The sequence below is a fragment of the Ixodes scapularis genome, unplaced genomic scaffold, assembly GCF_016920785.2.
Source record: "Ixodes scapularis isolate PalLabHiFi unplaced genomic scaffold, ASM1692078v2 PGA_scaffold7__128_contigs__length_106722199, whole genome shotgun sequence".
NCBI lineage: Eukaryota > Metazoa > Arthropoda > Arachnida > Ixodida > Ixodidae > Ixodes > Ixodes scapularis.
In genome coordinates this window covers 99,294,910-99,313,091 of record NW_024609882.1, presented here as the reverse complement: position 1 = coordinate 99,313,091, position 18,182 = coordinate 99,294,910, and the positions used below count along the sequence as shown (strand labels likewise).

The 18,182-nt window shown below is 43.2% G+C and overlaps 1 protein-coding gene across 1 annotated transcript in view; it reads right to left on the bottom strand.

Annotated features, from left to right (window-relative positions):
• LOC115311518 (flavin-containing monooxygenase 5) overlaps positions 1–17,294 on the bottom strand; it is a 65,788-nt gene extending 48,494 nt beyond the window's left edge. The window contains exon 1 of the mRNA XM_040212506.1: positions 17,062–17,294. Coding sequence (XP_040068440.1) covers positions 17,062–17,294 — 233 coding nt within the window. The remainder of the gene's footprint in view (positions 1–17,061) is intronic.
• Between the last annotated feature and the right edge of the window lie 888 nt (positions 17,295–18,182).

The window sequence follows — 18,182 nt, the reverse complement described above, 5'->3', positions numbered from 1 at the left end:
TGAATAATACACAGCATTTCGCTACATTTTATTTTACCGATCACCACGAAACCGCGCAGAAACCGAGACCGTGCATTGGTTAGGCCTACGTCAACCACACCGATCAGCTCAGCTGGACCTGGACGCGTGCCAAGGTTTAGAATGACAGCACAGTACATACCATACGTTGAAGTAAACAAAACGAAATCTGGTTATATGGAGTAACAGTACCTAAAAAAAACTCGACTGACAGCATTCGCGAGGTTTACGAAGAGGTTCACGCCGCCGTCTGCAACCAGTGACGAATCGGACGAATCTCCGAATCTGCCGAATATTCGTCGCAGGAAGGTCGGAACTTTCCGAACTTGTCCGAATCCGAATCTCCGGTGATTCGTCCTATCACTAGTGTCAACGTTACTAGAACCACTCAGTTGGGAAACTGCCACCGAGACTGCTCTGAATAAGTGGCACCGACCCGTACTCGAGAACAGAGCTAATGGCGATCGCAACGCCGCCATTTCTCCCGCAGTGGCCACTCGATGAACTGCATGTGACTTCTATTTCGGCTTTAATCATCCATTTTGGCGCCAAAATATATACGGGGGAAGGGGTTTCAGGGTTGAATAAAATGTATTGACACTATAAACTGTAAGACGAAAATCACACCGGGAAACAGATATACAGTAGGAACCTATACGCTACAAAGATCCAGGGGCGGAGGTAGAGTCTCCCAAGCGAACGCGCCACGATTTACTACCGAAGTTAGGATGCGCTACAGGTCGGGACGCGCAACCTGAAATCACCGCTGAGGCATGGTTGTATAAATACAATATTAATTGTGCCGCAAAACCTTGCAAACTAAAGATTTAAAAAGAAAACATTACGCGCCCTTCATTTTCAACTAAACTCCCGATGAAAGTTACTAGAAAAACTTTTTTTTTTCCCGTTGCTTAAAAAAAAGGAAAAAAAAGACCGCATATTTTACGTGGTGAATGATGTTGTTTGGGGCGAAGCAATGGTGGTGCTGATGATACTGATTTTGTTCATAGGTAGTGCTGATGGTGCCGATTTTTTTGTATTACTCATAGGTAGTGCTGAGTTCCGGGTTGCGTTGGTATGGAATGTGTGGTATGGAACGTGGTTATATACGCGTTTGAGCATTTGACCGCAACGCTCTCTCCTGTATAGACGTTGAGAGGCTACACGCATCGTTTCATCCATGATATCCCCAGCTCTTGAATTACTACCACATCTCAGAGCCCCCTACTCGTCCCGCAGTCGTGGCCGAGTGGTTAAGGCGATAGACTAGAAATCCATTGGGGTCTCCCCCCACAGGTTCGAATCCTGTCGACTGCGCAAACATTTTTTTTTCTTTTTTTTTAAGAAGACAGATGAGATGGCAATCAATGTGAGCACGGACGCCGGGCAAGGCTAGACAATAGGGAGCTTTGCCCCTAAAACATGCTTTCTAAAAGCTCAATGTGACCACAGTACAGAGAAATGATAAAGAGTGGCGCTGTTGTCGTATTCAGCTCGGTCTCGGGGGACGCCAGCGGCCCAGGTTTTAACGGTGAGTTCCCCAACATAGGGTTCTAGTAACGTTGATGGGTGGACACATCCTTCAGCTGTGTCTTCGTCTTGTACATATGGTAATTTAAACCGTTTTTATTCGTGCTAGCCTCTCAACGGTCTGTTTCAACGTTACTAAAACACTCAGTTGGGAAGCTCCCATAGAGACAGCTTTGAAAAAGTGTCCCCAAACTGTCTCCGAGCGCCGAGCTAATGACGAACACAACGCCACCATTTCTCCCGCAGCGGCCTCTCGAAGAACTGCACGTGACTTCTCTTTTGGCTTTGAGAACAGATACAGCGGTAGAGGTAACAGGGGTGCCACCGCCGTCTCCCCGGCGGACGCGCCGCGTTCAACTACCGGCGTTAAAATGCACCTAGGTCAGGACGTGCTACCTGAAAGGCCCGCTGAGGCATAGTTGTATGAAAACAATATTAATTGTTCCCCAAAACCTTGCGAACCAAAGATAATAAAAACATCACGCGCCCATCATTTGGTACTAAACTCTAATAATTTTTTTACAAAAAGAGTCTTTTCCGTTTGTTTTTACGCAAAAACAAGCTTTCAAAAAGCTCAAGGTGACTAAAGTACAGACAAACGATAAAGAGTGGCGCTGTTGTCGCATTTAGCTCGGTCTCGGTAGACGCCAGCGGCCCAGGTTTCGACGGCGAGTTTCCCAACTGAGTGTTTTAGTAACGTTGGTCTGTTTGCACTGTGAAGGAGTAAACACGTAGGGTTTTTAATCCAATATCATTATTAAGCTACTCATCACAGGTTTTTGCTTACGTGTGTCGCTTCTAATGTAGTAAATTTCCCGCTGAATTTAGCCGAAAGTTGACTTCACATCTCTACCGAAAAACCCAGTATAATTTTCGATATCTGGATTATGGAACTGTAAATCTATCTGGTTTTTATCTGCATTTCCTTTTTTTCTGAAATTATTCCTCTAATTCCAACCTGGATTTCAGGTTTCCAGAAACACTTCCATTTAGAGTTCTAGACATAATCCAGATAGTGAAAAGTTATACAGCGTTTTTCGGTCGGGGTCACCTATGCACCAATTCGGGTTCCCCGATAAATTTAGCGGAATATTGACTTCACGTTACCTATGCACCAAATCATGCGCCTTGCCAAAATTAGCGAAATCAAGTTATTCCCCAAATTTAGCGGAAAATTTAGTTCACGTGACTTACTCGCCACTTCCGGTTCCCCGCTAAATTTAGCGGAATCAGGTTCCCCTCTAATTCAGCGGAAAATTGACTTCACGTGACCTATGCACCGATTCAGGATCCTCACTAAATTTAGCGGAGTCAAGTTCCCAGCTATATTCAGCTGAAAATTTACTTCCCCTCGCCTATGCACCAATTCAGGTTCCCCACCAAATTTAGCAGAACATTAACCAATTCACCCTATTGATAAAAGCAGCAACGAAATCGTGCTGGTCTTGCTGGTAATTATGCTGGTCAAGCTGGTAATTTAGCTGGACATACCAGTCCAGCTGAGAGTGAAGCTGGTGAAGCTGGGACTAAAACTGGCGAAGCTGAATGTGAGTTTGGCGAAGCTGAGAGACAAGCTGGTGACGCTGGAGTCGGGCTGGTCAAACTTCTAATCGTGCTGGTCAAGCTGGTCTTGCTGGGAGCGCGTCCGCCAAGTTCGGCTTGGGCTGGGACGACGCCACTTTCTGTGCTTTGTCCTCTCGTTTTTGGGAAGCGACCAGGCGCTTCAGGTGCGCTGCCAGCTGCGTTTGTGTGCGAGAAAAGAGCGAGAGAGACTGGTAGGAACGAACATATTGAGACACGTATGGCTAGCTTAGACCGATTTTCCAAAGGACGGCAGTGTGTGCGCTGTACGGAGACAACTTGGACGGCGGAGCGAGCAAGGCGGGGTTTAAGGCGACAAGGAGCGGCGGTCCGTTGAGCGCGGGAAGAAATCGAACGTCCCGACTGAGGCGTCGCTTCGTGTCTTCGAACGTGTGTGTGCTCGTGGAGTAGGGTACCTGGAGCCGCGGAGTATCGCCAATGCCATCCAAGCCACGCGGATTTCCTCGCCTCTGCCGACTCCGCAAAAGGCAGCTACGCCCCCATTACTGGCGGGACCCAGGTTCGCTTATCTCATCTGTGGAGTATTTTCTATTGTTATTTAATGTTTTGCAATCGAAGACGGGGAGAGGAGGACACCAAGTTATTCTGTGCCTCTTCATGAAGCTAGACGGCATAAGTGCATGTTCAAGCATTAACAATATCCTTCTCGGTTACAGTGGATATGCCCATTTTCATATGGTTACAACAGGAGAGGACGCTTCGTCTACCCTAAAATCTACTAACGCGATGTGATAGTAAGTGAAGGTGTTATAGCAACAAACATTCTCGTTGGTTGCTGCACAAAAAGGTGTTAGAACGCTTCTCAACCTCTCTAAGGTCAGTGGTTCTTTATGTGTCACGGACCGCTTGTGCACTGGTGGAACAATATGGGAGTACTCCCATCTAGTGCCTTAGTTGAAAGGGTGTTCAGCGTTGCAGTCAAGATCTTCACGAAGAAATGAGGCAAGATGTCTAACGAGACTTTCAAGAGCAGCTGTTGCTAAATATACACAAGTTCAATCATTAAGACTGGTGGACACAATAAACGCCTCTCTCTGAGTTCAGGTGTCTTCCCATCACTATGGAAGAAAGCGGTTGTGGGAGGCGATAACTCCGTCACAAGTAATTATCGCCCCATATCTTTATTGTCGAGATTTTCTTAAGTTTTTGAACGGGTAGTGCATTCCCGAATTTGTTTTTATTTCCGTCAAAAGTTTGTATCTTGACAGGTTGGTTTTCTGAAAGGACGGTCGGTTCAAATCAATGTTTGCTTTTTTTTTTAAATATTCTACCCCAGTTTATTAAACAAAGGCCAAGTTGATTGTATATATTTTGACATGTCGAGAGCTTTTGATAAAGTAAATAATGAGTTGTTTTTACACAAACTATTGTTAGATGGTTGTTGTTCAGAGCTTTGTAACTGATTCAAAAGTTACTTATCATCTCGTTCAAACAGTGTTCGTATTCATAACAGTTATTCCTACCTTTTCTACTCAACAACTGGTGTACCTCAAGGACCTATTCTTCGCCCCCTTTTGTTCTTAATCTTCATCAACGATCTAGCGGCCTGCGTAGGTAGTGCTGAGTTACTGATGTTTGCTGATAACATCAAGATTTTTATGAGAGTAAAGTCTTTTTTGTTGACTGTCATGTTCTGCAACATAATGTCTTGCGTGTTGTCCAGTGGTGTTCAGCAAATCTCTCATCACTCAATCTTATAAAAACAAACGTATTGACTTCCTGCAGGCGTCGCAGTATAGTATACTACGATTACATTATAGACGGAGTGACAATCAAGCCTGCATCTGTTCTAAAAGACATTGGCGTGTATCTCGATAATGCATTCAAGTTTACTGCTCACGTGTCGTTTTCTGTTGGTAGGGCGACGCGAAGTTTGGGTATTATATGCCGCATTACTTAGCCATTCAAGAACCCGGCCCCCGTTATTCGTTTATTGTGTGCCCTAGTTACGCCTATAGGCTCGAGTTCGGTTCTGTGGCCTGAATTCGTTATCAAGAACACAAGCATTGACCATCGAAAATGCGCAACACAAACTAATACGTATTGTTTGTGATTGCTACTTCCAACGCCGCTTCTATTTTGACTACACTTTTTTGCTTAATAATGTTTCTTGCATTGATGGGCAGTATTTCAAATACAAGTATTTGAAATACGTATTTCAAATACTTTGTGTATTTTGCATTTGTATTTAATTACAGATTGGGTAATGTATTTGACGTGTGTATTTAAATACTAAAACATGGGTATTTCAAATACAATTGTAATTAAATGCAATTTTGCGGGCGAAAATACATCTTGTTTTTATGGATGTGGTTTTAAGATTGTCGCCATCCTTTATTCGGCCATGGGGCTTTTTTCATTTTCTCCTTCGGTTTTATTTTAAAGGCACTGTCCAGAGCAGGAAGAAAACTACGTTCTGCACCGAATGCAGTGTCTCTCAATCAAGCACAAGCTTTTAGTGACTTTGTGATTACGGTGCTAGTCCAGGGCAAGAATAGTGAAAAATCGACGTTCATAGGCAGACTGGCTAAATAAGTGCCTGTGACAACTTAATTGTGATGCTTTCCAGCCTGATTTCCATCCATATTGTTGCCTGGAACATTCTAAATGCGCGGGTCGTCAAGATTGTCGTAACCGGTGCAAGTTGCAACAATAAAAAATTCTCTAGCTAGTGCTGCGCGTCTTGGTCGTCTCGGTTCTTTGTTGGTCTATACCAAAATGTAATCGACTAAAAACGCTGCTTGAAGCTCTGTACTTTTTTCGCCTATTACGTCCAAGCTGATTACATTTTTTTTGTGATTATATTTCTATTACGTTACTAGAGCCCCGCACACTAACTCCCGAGTGTGCGATGCAAAATTAAAATGAGATACACAGAAACCCGTTGCAGGTGCCCTAAAGTCGCTGACGCAAATTTTGAGGAATGTATTTGGAAAATTATTTGGAGGAGACCAAATACATTTGGTTGTATTTGTATCTTGTGCTTAAATGCTTTTTTGGAAATGTTTTCTGATTTGTAATTAAATACATTTTTGACGAAAAATTTTGTATTTGTATTTCGATACATATTTGCATGTATTTCACCCATCCCTGGTCTCTTGTATACCATTGACCAATAGAAGAGCAGAGCGCAACTTAGTTTTTCTGTACACAATTGTAGCTAGCGTATTTGACAGTGCTTCGCATTTACGTGATGTAAACATTCATGTCCCTCCTCGTTCCACTCTGACCCGCACTTCTTTCAGCATTTACACCATCTGTAAGCCATCTCCTCTGTCACGATACGATTTCTGTTTATCAATATTAAAAATGCCGAACTTGATATATATAGTGGCATTAAGGTGTTCAGGAACCAAGTGAAAGTGCTTGTTGTCAAACTTTAAATATTGTGTGTATGTGGCTTTGTGTTTGAAACCTGCAATTGTGTTTTTCTTTCTTTTTTGTTTATACTTAAATATTTGGGCTCCAAAGAGCAGACCTGCATGGTTGTTTTTTGCCAGAAAAAATAAAATAAATAAATAAATAAATAAAACCCTCTTCCCTTTGTTCTTTACTTCAGGAGAGCAATGCTGGAAAGTGGGCATGAAAGAGCGGCAGCCATGCAGACGCACCAAATCATATTCTGCTTTCTTGTGCAAATTTTCTCGGGGAACGGCACGTGCCTCCCTCCTTTTCGGCGTGGTGCGTCAGCGAGTTCGTCAAATCTCATGGATCGCTCATCGCAGACAAGTCAACGTTGTCCAGCGTCTTCATTTGTTGGCTCCGCCTGCGTTACGTCACCATCTTCGGCTTCATCGATTCCATCGGCACAGACGTCAAGTTTCCAGCGGCCTTTAAAGCAAGTGCCGTCGACCTGTTTTGCCAGTGGGCATGAAAGAGCGGCAGCCATGCAGACGCACCAAATTATGTTCTGCTTTCTTGTGCAGGTTAGTACAAGCTCTTCTTTGCATTGCAAACGAACAAACAATCTGAATCTGCTGCTCTTTCCATGCCCAACCGTTCTTCTTAACACTGCCTGTGAATGCCTGTATGTTACGAAGCTGCTACTTTTGGGTGGGGACATTGAACTAAATCCCGGGCCTAATAGGGGGGACTCTGTCGCGAAATCTAATGATGTAACATTCTTTTTGAAAGAACTGTCGGCGAAAATTGATAAAAATCACTCCGAGGTCCTCTTGCAACTTAGTGAAGTTAAACAATTTCAAATAAACCTGGAAAAACAAATGACCGGAATCAATGAGCGGCTAACAACTGTAGAGCAAAAGATAGCTGCCTCAGAGGGCTGCACTGAGCAAGACATTGCCAGCACTGTATCTGTTGCTGTACGCTCTGAGACAGCTAATCTTGCACGTCGTTTAGACGAAATCGAGGACAGATCGCGGCGAGAAAATTTGCTGTTTCACGGTTTTCCCTACGTACCCTCAGAGTCGTGGTCTGATTCAGAAAAACGTGTCCGTGAAGTCCTTTCGTCCACGCTGAACATGCAGCTTTCTGAAGAGTCGATTGTACGAGCTCATAGATTGGGCAAGTACCAACCAAACAAGTGTCGTCCAGTGATCGCTGAATTTTCCAGTTTTAAGGTCAAAGATGCTATATTTGTGGCGAGATCAAAACTGAAAGTTGCCGGTATCAGTGTCAGCGAAGACTTTTGCATTGCTACTCGCACTTCACGCAGGAAACTAACTGAATACGGCAAGGCTAGCGGTCAGCAGTTTTCAATTCGGTACGATTAGTTATTTACTAACAAGAGGTGTTACGTTTATCTTTCGTCATCTGACAGTGTTTGTGAAATGCTTTCTCACAATGATGAACCTGATCCCGCTAGTCATGTTGAAACTGTGCCAAACGAGCCTGAATCGTATTCGACGCAACAATCACCTCGTGCACAGAATCCTTTCCGTGATATCTGATTTCTTTTTTCAAACATTCGGAGCGTTGTAAACAAGCGTGATGATTTGTCGTCCCTTATTGATACTTGTAGTGCTGATGTCGTCATACTGACAGAAACGTGGTTATCTGCCAAGATTTCTAACAATGAAGTATTTGAGTGTGAAAAGTCGTTTAATATCTATCGCTGTGATGGCGGTACTAGGTCAGGAGGAGGTGTCCTAATCGGTATTGCTGATCATATACAATCTTTTTATGTCCCCGTTGTTTCGTGTTTAGAGGTGGTCTGCGCAGGTATACGTATTAACCACCGTGACGTGATTTTCTGCGCCTGTTATCGGCCACCAAATGCATCCTCCACTTTTTGTAATGACCTTCATGACCTGTTAAATAATACTGTCGTAAGGTATCCTCATTCGCTTATATTTTTTTTAGGGGACTTCAACTTTCCGAAAATACTTTGGAATGATTCATGCCCGGTTGTTTCCGAGTCACATTGTGAATTTACGGCATTTATAAACCTTTGCTCTGATTTTAATTTTTCCCAAATAGTAACGGAGCCTACACGAACTTCATTATCGAGTGCCAATATTCTTGATCTCATTTTGACAACATCTCCTGACTTGGTTAACTCAATAACCTACTTGCCCGGTCTAAGTGATCATTGTTTTATTAATTTCAATCTTAAAGGATCTGTTCATCGTTCAGTCAGTAAGCCAAAGTATATTAGGGACTACAACAAGGCCGACTATCAATCCATAAACAGTGAGCTTGAAGTGTTTTTAGATGAATACATGCTGGATTTTTCGGAACGCACTATCGAAACTAATTGGTATCTTTTTAGGAACAAGGTCAATGATTTAGTACAAAAATACATACCTTTACGCGTAATCTCATGCAAGCATCGAGCCGCTTGGTTCAACGTTCCATTAAAGCGTCTTTTAAATAAGAAAAAGCGATTATATCGCAAAGCCAAACAGAGTCAGAGTGATGTCAACTGGTGTGCTTATCGTCAATTTAGAGCTCTGTTTAAAAGCGCAGTGAAAGAAGCTAAGAGGGTTTTCTTTCATAACACACTTCCTTCGTTACTGATAAACAATGCTAAAAGGTTCTGGAACGTCGTTGGTGGTCCGAAACAAAATAAGATATATCTAAACGACGTCAATGGTGTGACTATTCCTCAGTCTGATTGCTGCTCTGTGTTTAATGAGGTGTTTGCAATGTCGTTCTTGAATCTACCCTCCGTTTGTCTTCCTGATGTTGCTGATTCGAGCTTTTTTCCAATGGATCCTGTGCTGATTGACTGGGTTGGTGTGATGCATTTAATCCGAAATTTAAAAGTTTCTTCGTCATCTGGACCCGATGATATTAACTCAAAGTTCCTGAAGAACACCGAAGTATATTCCTCCATAATTTTGTCGAAACTTTTTTCACAGTCCCTAGATACCTGCATTGTGCCTGGCGATTGGAAGGTGGGCAAGGTGGTACCCTCGTTTAAATCAGGAATTTCGCATTCTCCCCTTAACTACAGACCAGTATCTTTAACTAGTGTTCCTTGTAAAATCTTAGAGCATATAATTTATTCTAACCTTGTTAGTTTTCTTGAAAGTAATGCATTTTTTACATCATGCCAGCACGGCTTTCGTAAGACGTTCTCCTGTGAGACACAACCCATTTCATTTAAACATGAACTTTTTGCTGCTTTAGATAATGCATCTCATGTTGACTGCATATTTCTGGACTTTTCTAAAGCTTTCGACCTCGTATCTCATCAGCTACTCTGTTTGAAATTAAGCAAATTAAATATTAACCCTAACATTCTCGCATGGATTGAAAGTTTCTTGTCTAACAGAACCCAATTTGTAGTTGCTAACGACTTCAAATCATCCTCGTCCCCCGTCACTTCAGGTGTGCCGCAAGGGTCTGTGCTTGGCCCTCTTCTCTTTCTCATCTACATTAATGACCTTCCTAACTCTATCAACTCATCCATCAAGTTGTTTGCTGACGACTGCGTCATTTTTCGAGTCATTTCTACTAGTTCCGATTCCTATGTGCTTCAGTCTGACCTTAACAAAATCTCTAATTGGTGTGATATCTGGAAAATGCGTCTAAATACTAACAAGTGCAAAGTAATGAGGATTACGCGTCAGACCGTTTGTGGTAACATTTACAATTATCAACTTTCAGGCAGTGCACTTGAACAAGTAACGTCATACAAATACCTAGGGGTTCACCTAACAGCTAATCTGTCTTGGCAAATGCATGTTAAACATATACTAAATAACGCTAACCGCATGCTTGGATATTTGCGTCGTAACTTTTCTATGGCACCATCATCTTTAAAACTTCTCCTCTACAAAACCCTCGTCCGCTCTAAACTGGAGTACGCATCTTCGGTGTGGGACCCAGGCCTGGAATTTCTTACTAATAACTTAGAATCGATACAGAATCGCAGCGCGCGTTTTGTCGAACTACTCCCGTTCATCTAGTGTATCCTCTATGAAGGCAACCTTGAACCTTTCGAACCTCTCTCTGCGCAAACAAATATCGCGACTCACGCTATTTCATAAAATATATCATTATAACCCGCACCTCAAAACTGAACTTTTTTCAGAGCCATCATACGTCTCATCTCGTTCGGACCACCATAACAAAGTAGGCGTGCCACTTTGTCGCACTAACTTGTTTTTCGATTCATTTATCCCAAGGACTAGTAACGAATGGAACCACCTGCCCGCCTCCATCGCAATGATTACCGACGATTTCACTTTCAGATCCGCCATTGAGTGTTATGTACTTTCTTAATAACCGGCGTTGTCTGCATTTTTCATTCTCTGTTTCAATTTCTGCATTTACAACCTGTTGTTTGTTTTTATGTTTTCCACCACTCCCTTCTGTAACGCCCCCTGGGCCTTGAAGGTACTGAAATAAATAAATAAATAAACAACGCCACAAAAGTAACGGATTACTTCTTGGGGTAACGATCACTTATCTTTATAGAAAGTTAATTGTAACTGAAATTAATTACAGTCTATTCTTGAGTAATTGTAAATGTAATGCCTTACTTTTTTTACTAATGCGTACAAGTCTACTCTGTGCAGCTTTCTTTTTATGTGATAAAATTCATGTTTTTCCGGCCTCCTCCGAAAAATTCTGAATCATAATACGCAGCAATTGCGCATGCGCGGTAGCGCAATAAGTAGGTAAACAAAATCTTGATTTTCCCTCAAGGAGTATTGAACCCAGAATACCAAGATTTTAAGTCCGACGCTCAACTAATGTGCCGAGGAGGAAATTTGTGAGGCCATCGTTATTACGTGGCGCCCTTTTCTTCTTAGCGCGCGCACACGCGGGTGAGAAGGCGAGGAGCTCACTGCATACGCCGCAGTCTTTAGAATGTTTCGCAAGAGGAAGGAGCGAACTGGAGATTAGACGGCTGAACGGTCCCGTTTTTATTATTATGAACATTGCGAGGTCAATCTTAGTGTTCGTATTCAATTCAGCATTTTAATTCTGGCTACCATTACACACTGCTCGATTCTAATTTTGTTCAAGTTAATTTTTCACTTTTCGCACATTTCTATTGAACAAGCCTAAGGACGAAATCTATGGAGGAGGAATAAGATTTCTTTTTTAGACTAATTCAGGAGAACAATTTCAGGGTCTTTATTGATTTCGTAGCTCGCAACAGTCTATTGCTATAGCTTCCCTACTTTGTGTGAAAGCTGAGGCCGAAAGTCAGTGCCTGTCATCAACGTGAAAAACACTCTCCACCGACATACCGGATGGTAAAATCTGGTCCTCAGAGTCCCAGCTCCAAACTGAAGAAGCGTCTATGTAATCTGTCCACATAAATTTCGATTTATTTTTGTACAACTGGTTGACAGTCGATTAATTCTCCGTCGTTCCCAAGATTAAGGAAGGGATAATGTGGGCACATGCCCACATTATCCCTTCCTGGTGACTGAGTAGTCTTGAAACTAAAAATAGGAAAGGGCGGGGGAGAGAGATTCACGAAATATAATAATGGTTCCAAGTATTATTTTGCTTTCAAATGTAATGAACTTAGTCTTGTGGTTACTACATGTTAGAAGTAATCGAATCATTACGAAACTCTGTCACGACATCTTATCGATTTTAAGGCATTAGACCAAGAGAGCGCCCCGACACGAAAGCGCGTGTCATTAGAACATGCGTCACGAGAACGATGAACAACTGCGGAAGTTACTAGGAAGTTTTAGTAGATCGTGTTTTCGAGTCACGCTATTTGTAGCGGGAGCTCGCGCTGCCGCTCCGATGCGTGCTCTGAAGCGCGCGCCCGTAGCGGTAGCGGGCCTGTGAAAACGATCTACTAAAACTCCCTAATAAGGCGCCTTTCCCGTGGCAGAATGTTCAAGCATCGAGTCCTCTTGTGCAGTAATATCTGGGTTGTTTCACATTGAATTATCTGTTACGCGACAGCCTGCACGGCACAATATGTGGGTGCAGTTTCATAATTGGTCATTAATCATAGGAAAGAACAGATTTACAATAGTAAGGGTGCAGGCGAGCTGGTGAATGTTAACCATGTTGAATATACCTGAGACTGGGGTAGAAAAGAACGTAAAAGTCGAAGAAACAGAACGGGGACAGGACGACGTCTCAAACTCAGCTACCAGGTTTATTTAGTCCTCCTCCTTATATAGCCCACAAACAGCCCACCACCAACACAAAGGTGCAACTCTAACCAGTTCAAACGCCAAACCCTCTAGAAAGTCACTACCAACACAAAGGGACAACCTCTAAACAGTCCAAACGCCAAACCCTGTAATTCCAAAGTAGTGCTATGTGAATCGGCCTTCATGCCGATTCACAAAGATAACTCAGCAATCTCCCATAAAATATAACAAAAGGACTATTACCTATTCCAAAGTAACAAAGATTCACACACACATACACAAAGAAAAAAAAACATTTTTCCACTTAAAATGTTTCGCTTTCCTCCTCGACGAAAGGATGACAGGCACTTAACCTAAAACGGTGCAAAGATGAACAGTACAGCACTTTAAGTAGAAAAAGGTTTCTTTTTTTTTCTTTGTGTATGTGTGTGTGAATCTTTGTTACTTTGGAATAGGTAATGTTTCTTTTGTTATATTTTGGGGGAGATTGCTGAGTTATCTTTGTGAATCGGCATGAAGGCCGATTCACATATCGCTACTTTGGAATAGACCTTATTCATTATTAGCGCCATCTCTCGGCGGCCACGGGTGCTATCAGAGGTTCGGTGCCAACTTGGAGGCTTCGCCTCCCCGCCGCCCGCCGCAGTACGAACCCCTCTCCCGGCGTTGCGTTCGTGCATGTTCCTGCGTTTTTCTTTTATTTTTTTTTTTTGTATATTGATGGTGTTAGTTGCTCGAGAATAACTTGCGAATATTAAGCTCAAGTTAGTCTTCAGAGGTTTCAATAAGAATCCTTTTTTATAAAAATGAGCTTCATTCCAGCACCGGAGCAGGCCGACTAACGCACTTGTTTTTGGATCGTGCGTTAAGTTGCCTGATCAGCCGATTATGCTTGTTCGCACAAAGACGATTTATATGATATATTTAGCAGAGCCGTCAGCTACTGTGTGACAGTTTGTTTTATTGCGGCTGCGGGTCTAAATAATGCGAGAAGTTCTTCACCCAGTGCGCATCGACCCAGCGTGTGCAGACCCGAATTGCAGAATTCTATGATTGCGGCGTTGAACATTAAATTTTGGTTCCCGTTGTCTTAACCTTAGGAATATTGAAGATATGATTCCACACACACACACACACACAAAAAAAAAAAGACATGAAAATAAATATATTACGTCGATTTCTATTAAGTTTCTTGGGGAGATCATCGAATGTTAGCTCAAAATATCAGTATATGGAGTGCGTGTGATACATCACGAATTTACGATAGTAGTAATTTTTATCGCAGGTAAAAAATAAAGAAAACAACGCTGAAGGTCTACACTAGCATGCTCACCAAAGCTCATGCGAGGCACAAACGCGTAAAAGGAAATGACCGGCGTGTCGCGGCAATGCAAGTATGCGGAATATAAGTAACGTATGAAAAAAAAAAAAAAACGATTTTACGGAGAGTTGGAACATTTTTCTTTTATAATCATAATAATAATACTAACAAATAAATTCAGTACTAGCGCATATATACTCCTTGGCCCCTTGAGAGAAAGTGCATTAATAAATGTCAGCGATATTTTAATGTGCTCCTCCTGGTAGCGCGGTCACATAGAGTTAAATTTCATGCTTACTCGCAATAGAATATGACCAGTGCTCATAAAAGTGGCTGTTGCAGTATTGGCTCCAAAGGAGAAAGGTTCTCCAGCAGCGCGAGCCCGATTTGTGGGAAAGCGAGCAAGCGCGACTGTTGAACTCGCCAACAGCTCCAGGTTAGCGGTCAAGAAGAGCCCGCTTCTATGCTTTCGTCTACATCTCGAAAATGTTTCTCGAAATGTAAGAGTCGCGTGAAAATATCGATACAGCGTAAAGTAAGGGGGCGTTCACCCTTTGCTTTTTAGCACCGTTGTCTTTATCATTCATGTGTTACGTTGCCAAGCTCTTCTGCTCTTTGCATCAGCGTTGAATCGGATGTAAAAGACTTACTTTAGCGAGAGAGAAAAAAAAAAAAAAAAAAATCTCGAACCAGTGTATCTGAGTGATGTTGGCTGGACCTCGTCGTTCCTCTGCGCGAGCGAAGCTACGATGCTAGCCAACATCGAGCTCCCAAAAATTCACATGAAATAATAGATGCTCGCTGTTGTTACATGCAAATATCATGAGCCCTTCATGCCATTGAGGAAAGTGTCATATATTCAAAGCGGTTTAAAAGCCTCGTAAAAGCACACAAGTCTAACGCGCGGGTGGCTCTTCTTAGGAGCATGAATAGTGCAGGAAAGCGCTGCGGCTATTCAAACGTTGGCTATAATACCTTTAACTTGAAAAGAAAACTATAGGATTCGAATCTTTACATGGGTTTCATTTTATTTCCTCGTGGAATACGATAAAAGCAGTCGTGCAGTCGCTACGCGTCGCTTTCACGCGCCGCAAACGGCCACAGCGCTTTGCCAGTCGCCTCAAAGATGGCGTCGGAAGGAAGGTTGGCGCCACATCCGATAGATGGCGCGCGAATCTGAATAAGGTCTATTACAGGGTTTGGCGTTTGGACTGTTTAGAGGTTGTCCCTTTGTGTTGGTAGTGACTTTCTAGAGGGTTTGGCGTTTGTACTGGTTAGAGTTGCCTCTTTGTGTTGGTGGTGGGCTGTTTGTGGACTATATAAGGAGGAGGACTAAATAAACCTGGCAGCTGAGTTTGAGACGTCGTCCTGTCCCGCTCTGTTTCTTCGACTTTTATGTTCTTTTCTACCCCAGTCTCAGGTATATTCAACCTGGTTAACGAACAGATTGTTTCTAGCGCGTTCCAAATTCAACGTTTTCTCGGCGTTTTCCATAATTAAACACGATGATGATGTAACACCTGCGCTCAAGGTAGGCTCCCGCAGCCTTAATTTCGGGGAAGGACTAAAATTTTTAATCGCGCCCTCAAAAAAAAAAAAAAAAAAAAAAAAAAAAAAGCTTATTGTTAAAACATCTTTTTCCCACCCCTATTGATATGTGAACCGAAGTTTTATTCCGGGGGGACATAAATGACAAGCAGATTTGACTCGAATGCTAAAGTACCGAAAAATTTTAAAAGGACCGCTATAAACGGCAGCGATCACCACTGTATTGTTTTAGCATAGATAACCTGAACAAAAGAAAGTATCTCAAAAGGGGTGACTGCAGACAACCGCGTTCAACACGCTTGTGTCACTTCGCCCAGCTTCATCTGCATACTCAGCCAATTAAATGACATGGAGCCTTCAAAACGCGACTATATTTGGTTTCAAAATTTCAGTTTCGTTAGAAAAATGTGTTTGAAGACCCCAATATGGATCATTCCCAAGGCGCGCACATGCGCTCTAGTGACCCACTCTCTAGTGACACGCGCCCTCATGTCGCAACTCTCTCCTGTCGCGCGCTTTGGTGCCGTGGCCTCTTTCCTGTCGTGGCGCTCTCCCCGTCGGTGTTTTAGTGTCGTGCGCTCTCGCGTTATACAGCCAATCTGACTACTGGCATAGCTTCCTCTATCAGCGCCGAGATGTTTCGGTGGCGCCCTCTTGTGGCTTCCATCCGTGACGTCACGACTGGGATTTGCCTCGCCATGACGTCACCAGTTGTTATCCTGGCTACTTAACCTCAGGTGCGACGACGAGTTCGGCGGTGCGTTTAAAAAGCACAGTGGAAGCTAGGAGCCATCGCAATCCGAAACTAACACCGTCAAAGTTGACAATCTGACAATCCTCATATGCCCATGGTTTGGCCAATCGTGGAAAGCTGACCGCAGCGACGCTTTTGGTCTGGCAGATCGTCACGTGACGCTGCCGCCGAAAATGAAAAGGTAGAGCCGCAGACAAAAGTCACGTAACGGGCGCCCCGCTGCGGCAAGAAACCGAAACACACTTGTCCCGAGCGATAGAATCTCCGCTCGTGCTTCTCGCGTTCCTCGGGCTACCGCTTCTTTTCTCGTCGGGTTTGAAAACCATGCTTCGGGTCCTTCCCGCTGCAAAAGCTGTGTGCTGAATACCGGAGTCCCCGCGAAATGCTCTGTGCTACCAGATCCCCGTGCTCCCAATCTGCGACCGGGCACTTTATGTCTCCGTCATCGAACTGCCAGGCTTTGGGAGTATAGAGGAGGCTATACTACTGGTAATAAATATCGTACAGGCCCGCAGGTCACCAAATCATAATATTTGATCTTGAGAGACAATCAGTAGGAGCTAGGTTTGAGCATGGACTTCCAACAAGGACCTAAAATATGATTTCCAGCGTATATTAAAGTGTTATCATGACGCATTTAAGGTATTTGTGGTTTCGGGTAATTTTCTCAATATTTATATACATTTCTCGGTTACCTAAGAGGTGAAACGTGCCAAACACGCAATTGCTTCTCCAGTGCATACCTGAATGCGCCCATTTCCTTGCTGGTATTGAAGACTGTAGACCGCATGATGGACGGCACGCCCTCCTCACTATGGTCGCGGTAGGCCCAGAGGCCACCCAGGCTGGAAGACATCTCGTAGACGATTGGCTGGAAGCCCTCGTCCAGCATCTGGCGGGCAGAAAGGATGCCGCTCGGTCCGCCTCCCACGATGCAAACCCGCAGAGGGCTGTCCTTATCGCCATTTGGGCGCATGGTGTTTGCGTGAATGTTAATTCGGTCGATGCCGTTCGATTAAAAAACTTCTCAAGGGCACCTAAAAAAACAAGAAACGCGGTTCTTAAAGAAATAAGAGGCTCCCCCTGAAAAATCCACCTGCACACAAATTCAGTTCCCCCGAAATATATGGCGTTGAAACTTTGTGGGCATAAAGGTCTCGCGACGCCATATGACATCGATTTTCTCCTATATTTAGCCGGGAAAGTCGAGTGGTGTATAAGTCACGGGATGGGATGTTTGCCTATGCATTTAATGGGGAGACTATAAACTCCTATATAGGTCACTTGACATAAGGTCACGCGACGAGATTTACCCTTAAATGCAAAAACGTACAAAAAGGACGGGCATAAACTTTTTTTATTATTCGGAGAAGAAGTTTCGTTAGATAGTATTCCATGATTTCATAAATATCACCGTGGGTCATCCTGGCATTTATTGCGACAAGAAAACGAGGGGGGGGGGGGGGAGGGCAAAGTCACAAATATTCCTTGCATTTGGTGTCCATTTGTCAAAGTAAACACCAGAGCGGCCCATCACTGCATTTGATGATTCTTCAAAGGTTGGGCTGAGTGCATAGCATATCCTCTCTCATATTTTGACTTTGACTCGGGTAAATTCACGCTTAGATGTTTATTAGGAAAATTTATCATCTGCATAAAAAGCAACTGGACAAATTTACTTTTTTAAGCAAAAAACAAACTTATGTTTTGTCTTTAAACGCCCACCGTATCGCCATAGCTTTCCTGTGGAAAAATTTGACTGACGTAATCGTCCTGCTGACTTAAGAGGTAGGTATAATTACTCCCTAAAAACGCGCTAAAAACAGTTTATAAAAATGGGGGCGATTTAATATCTTCGACACGA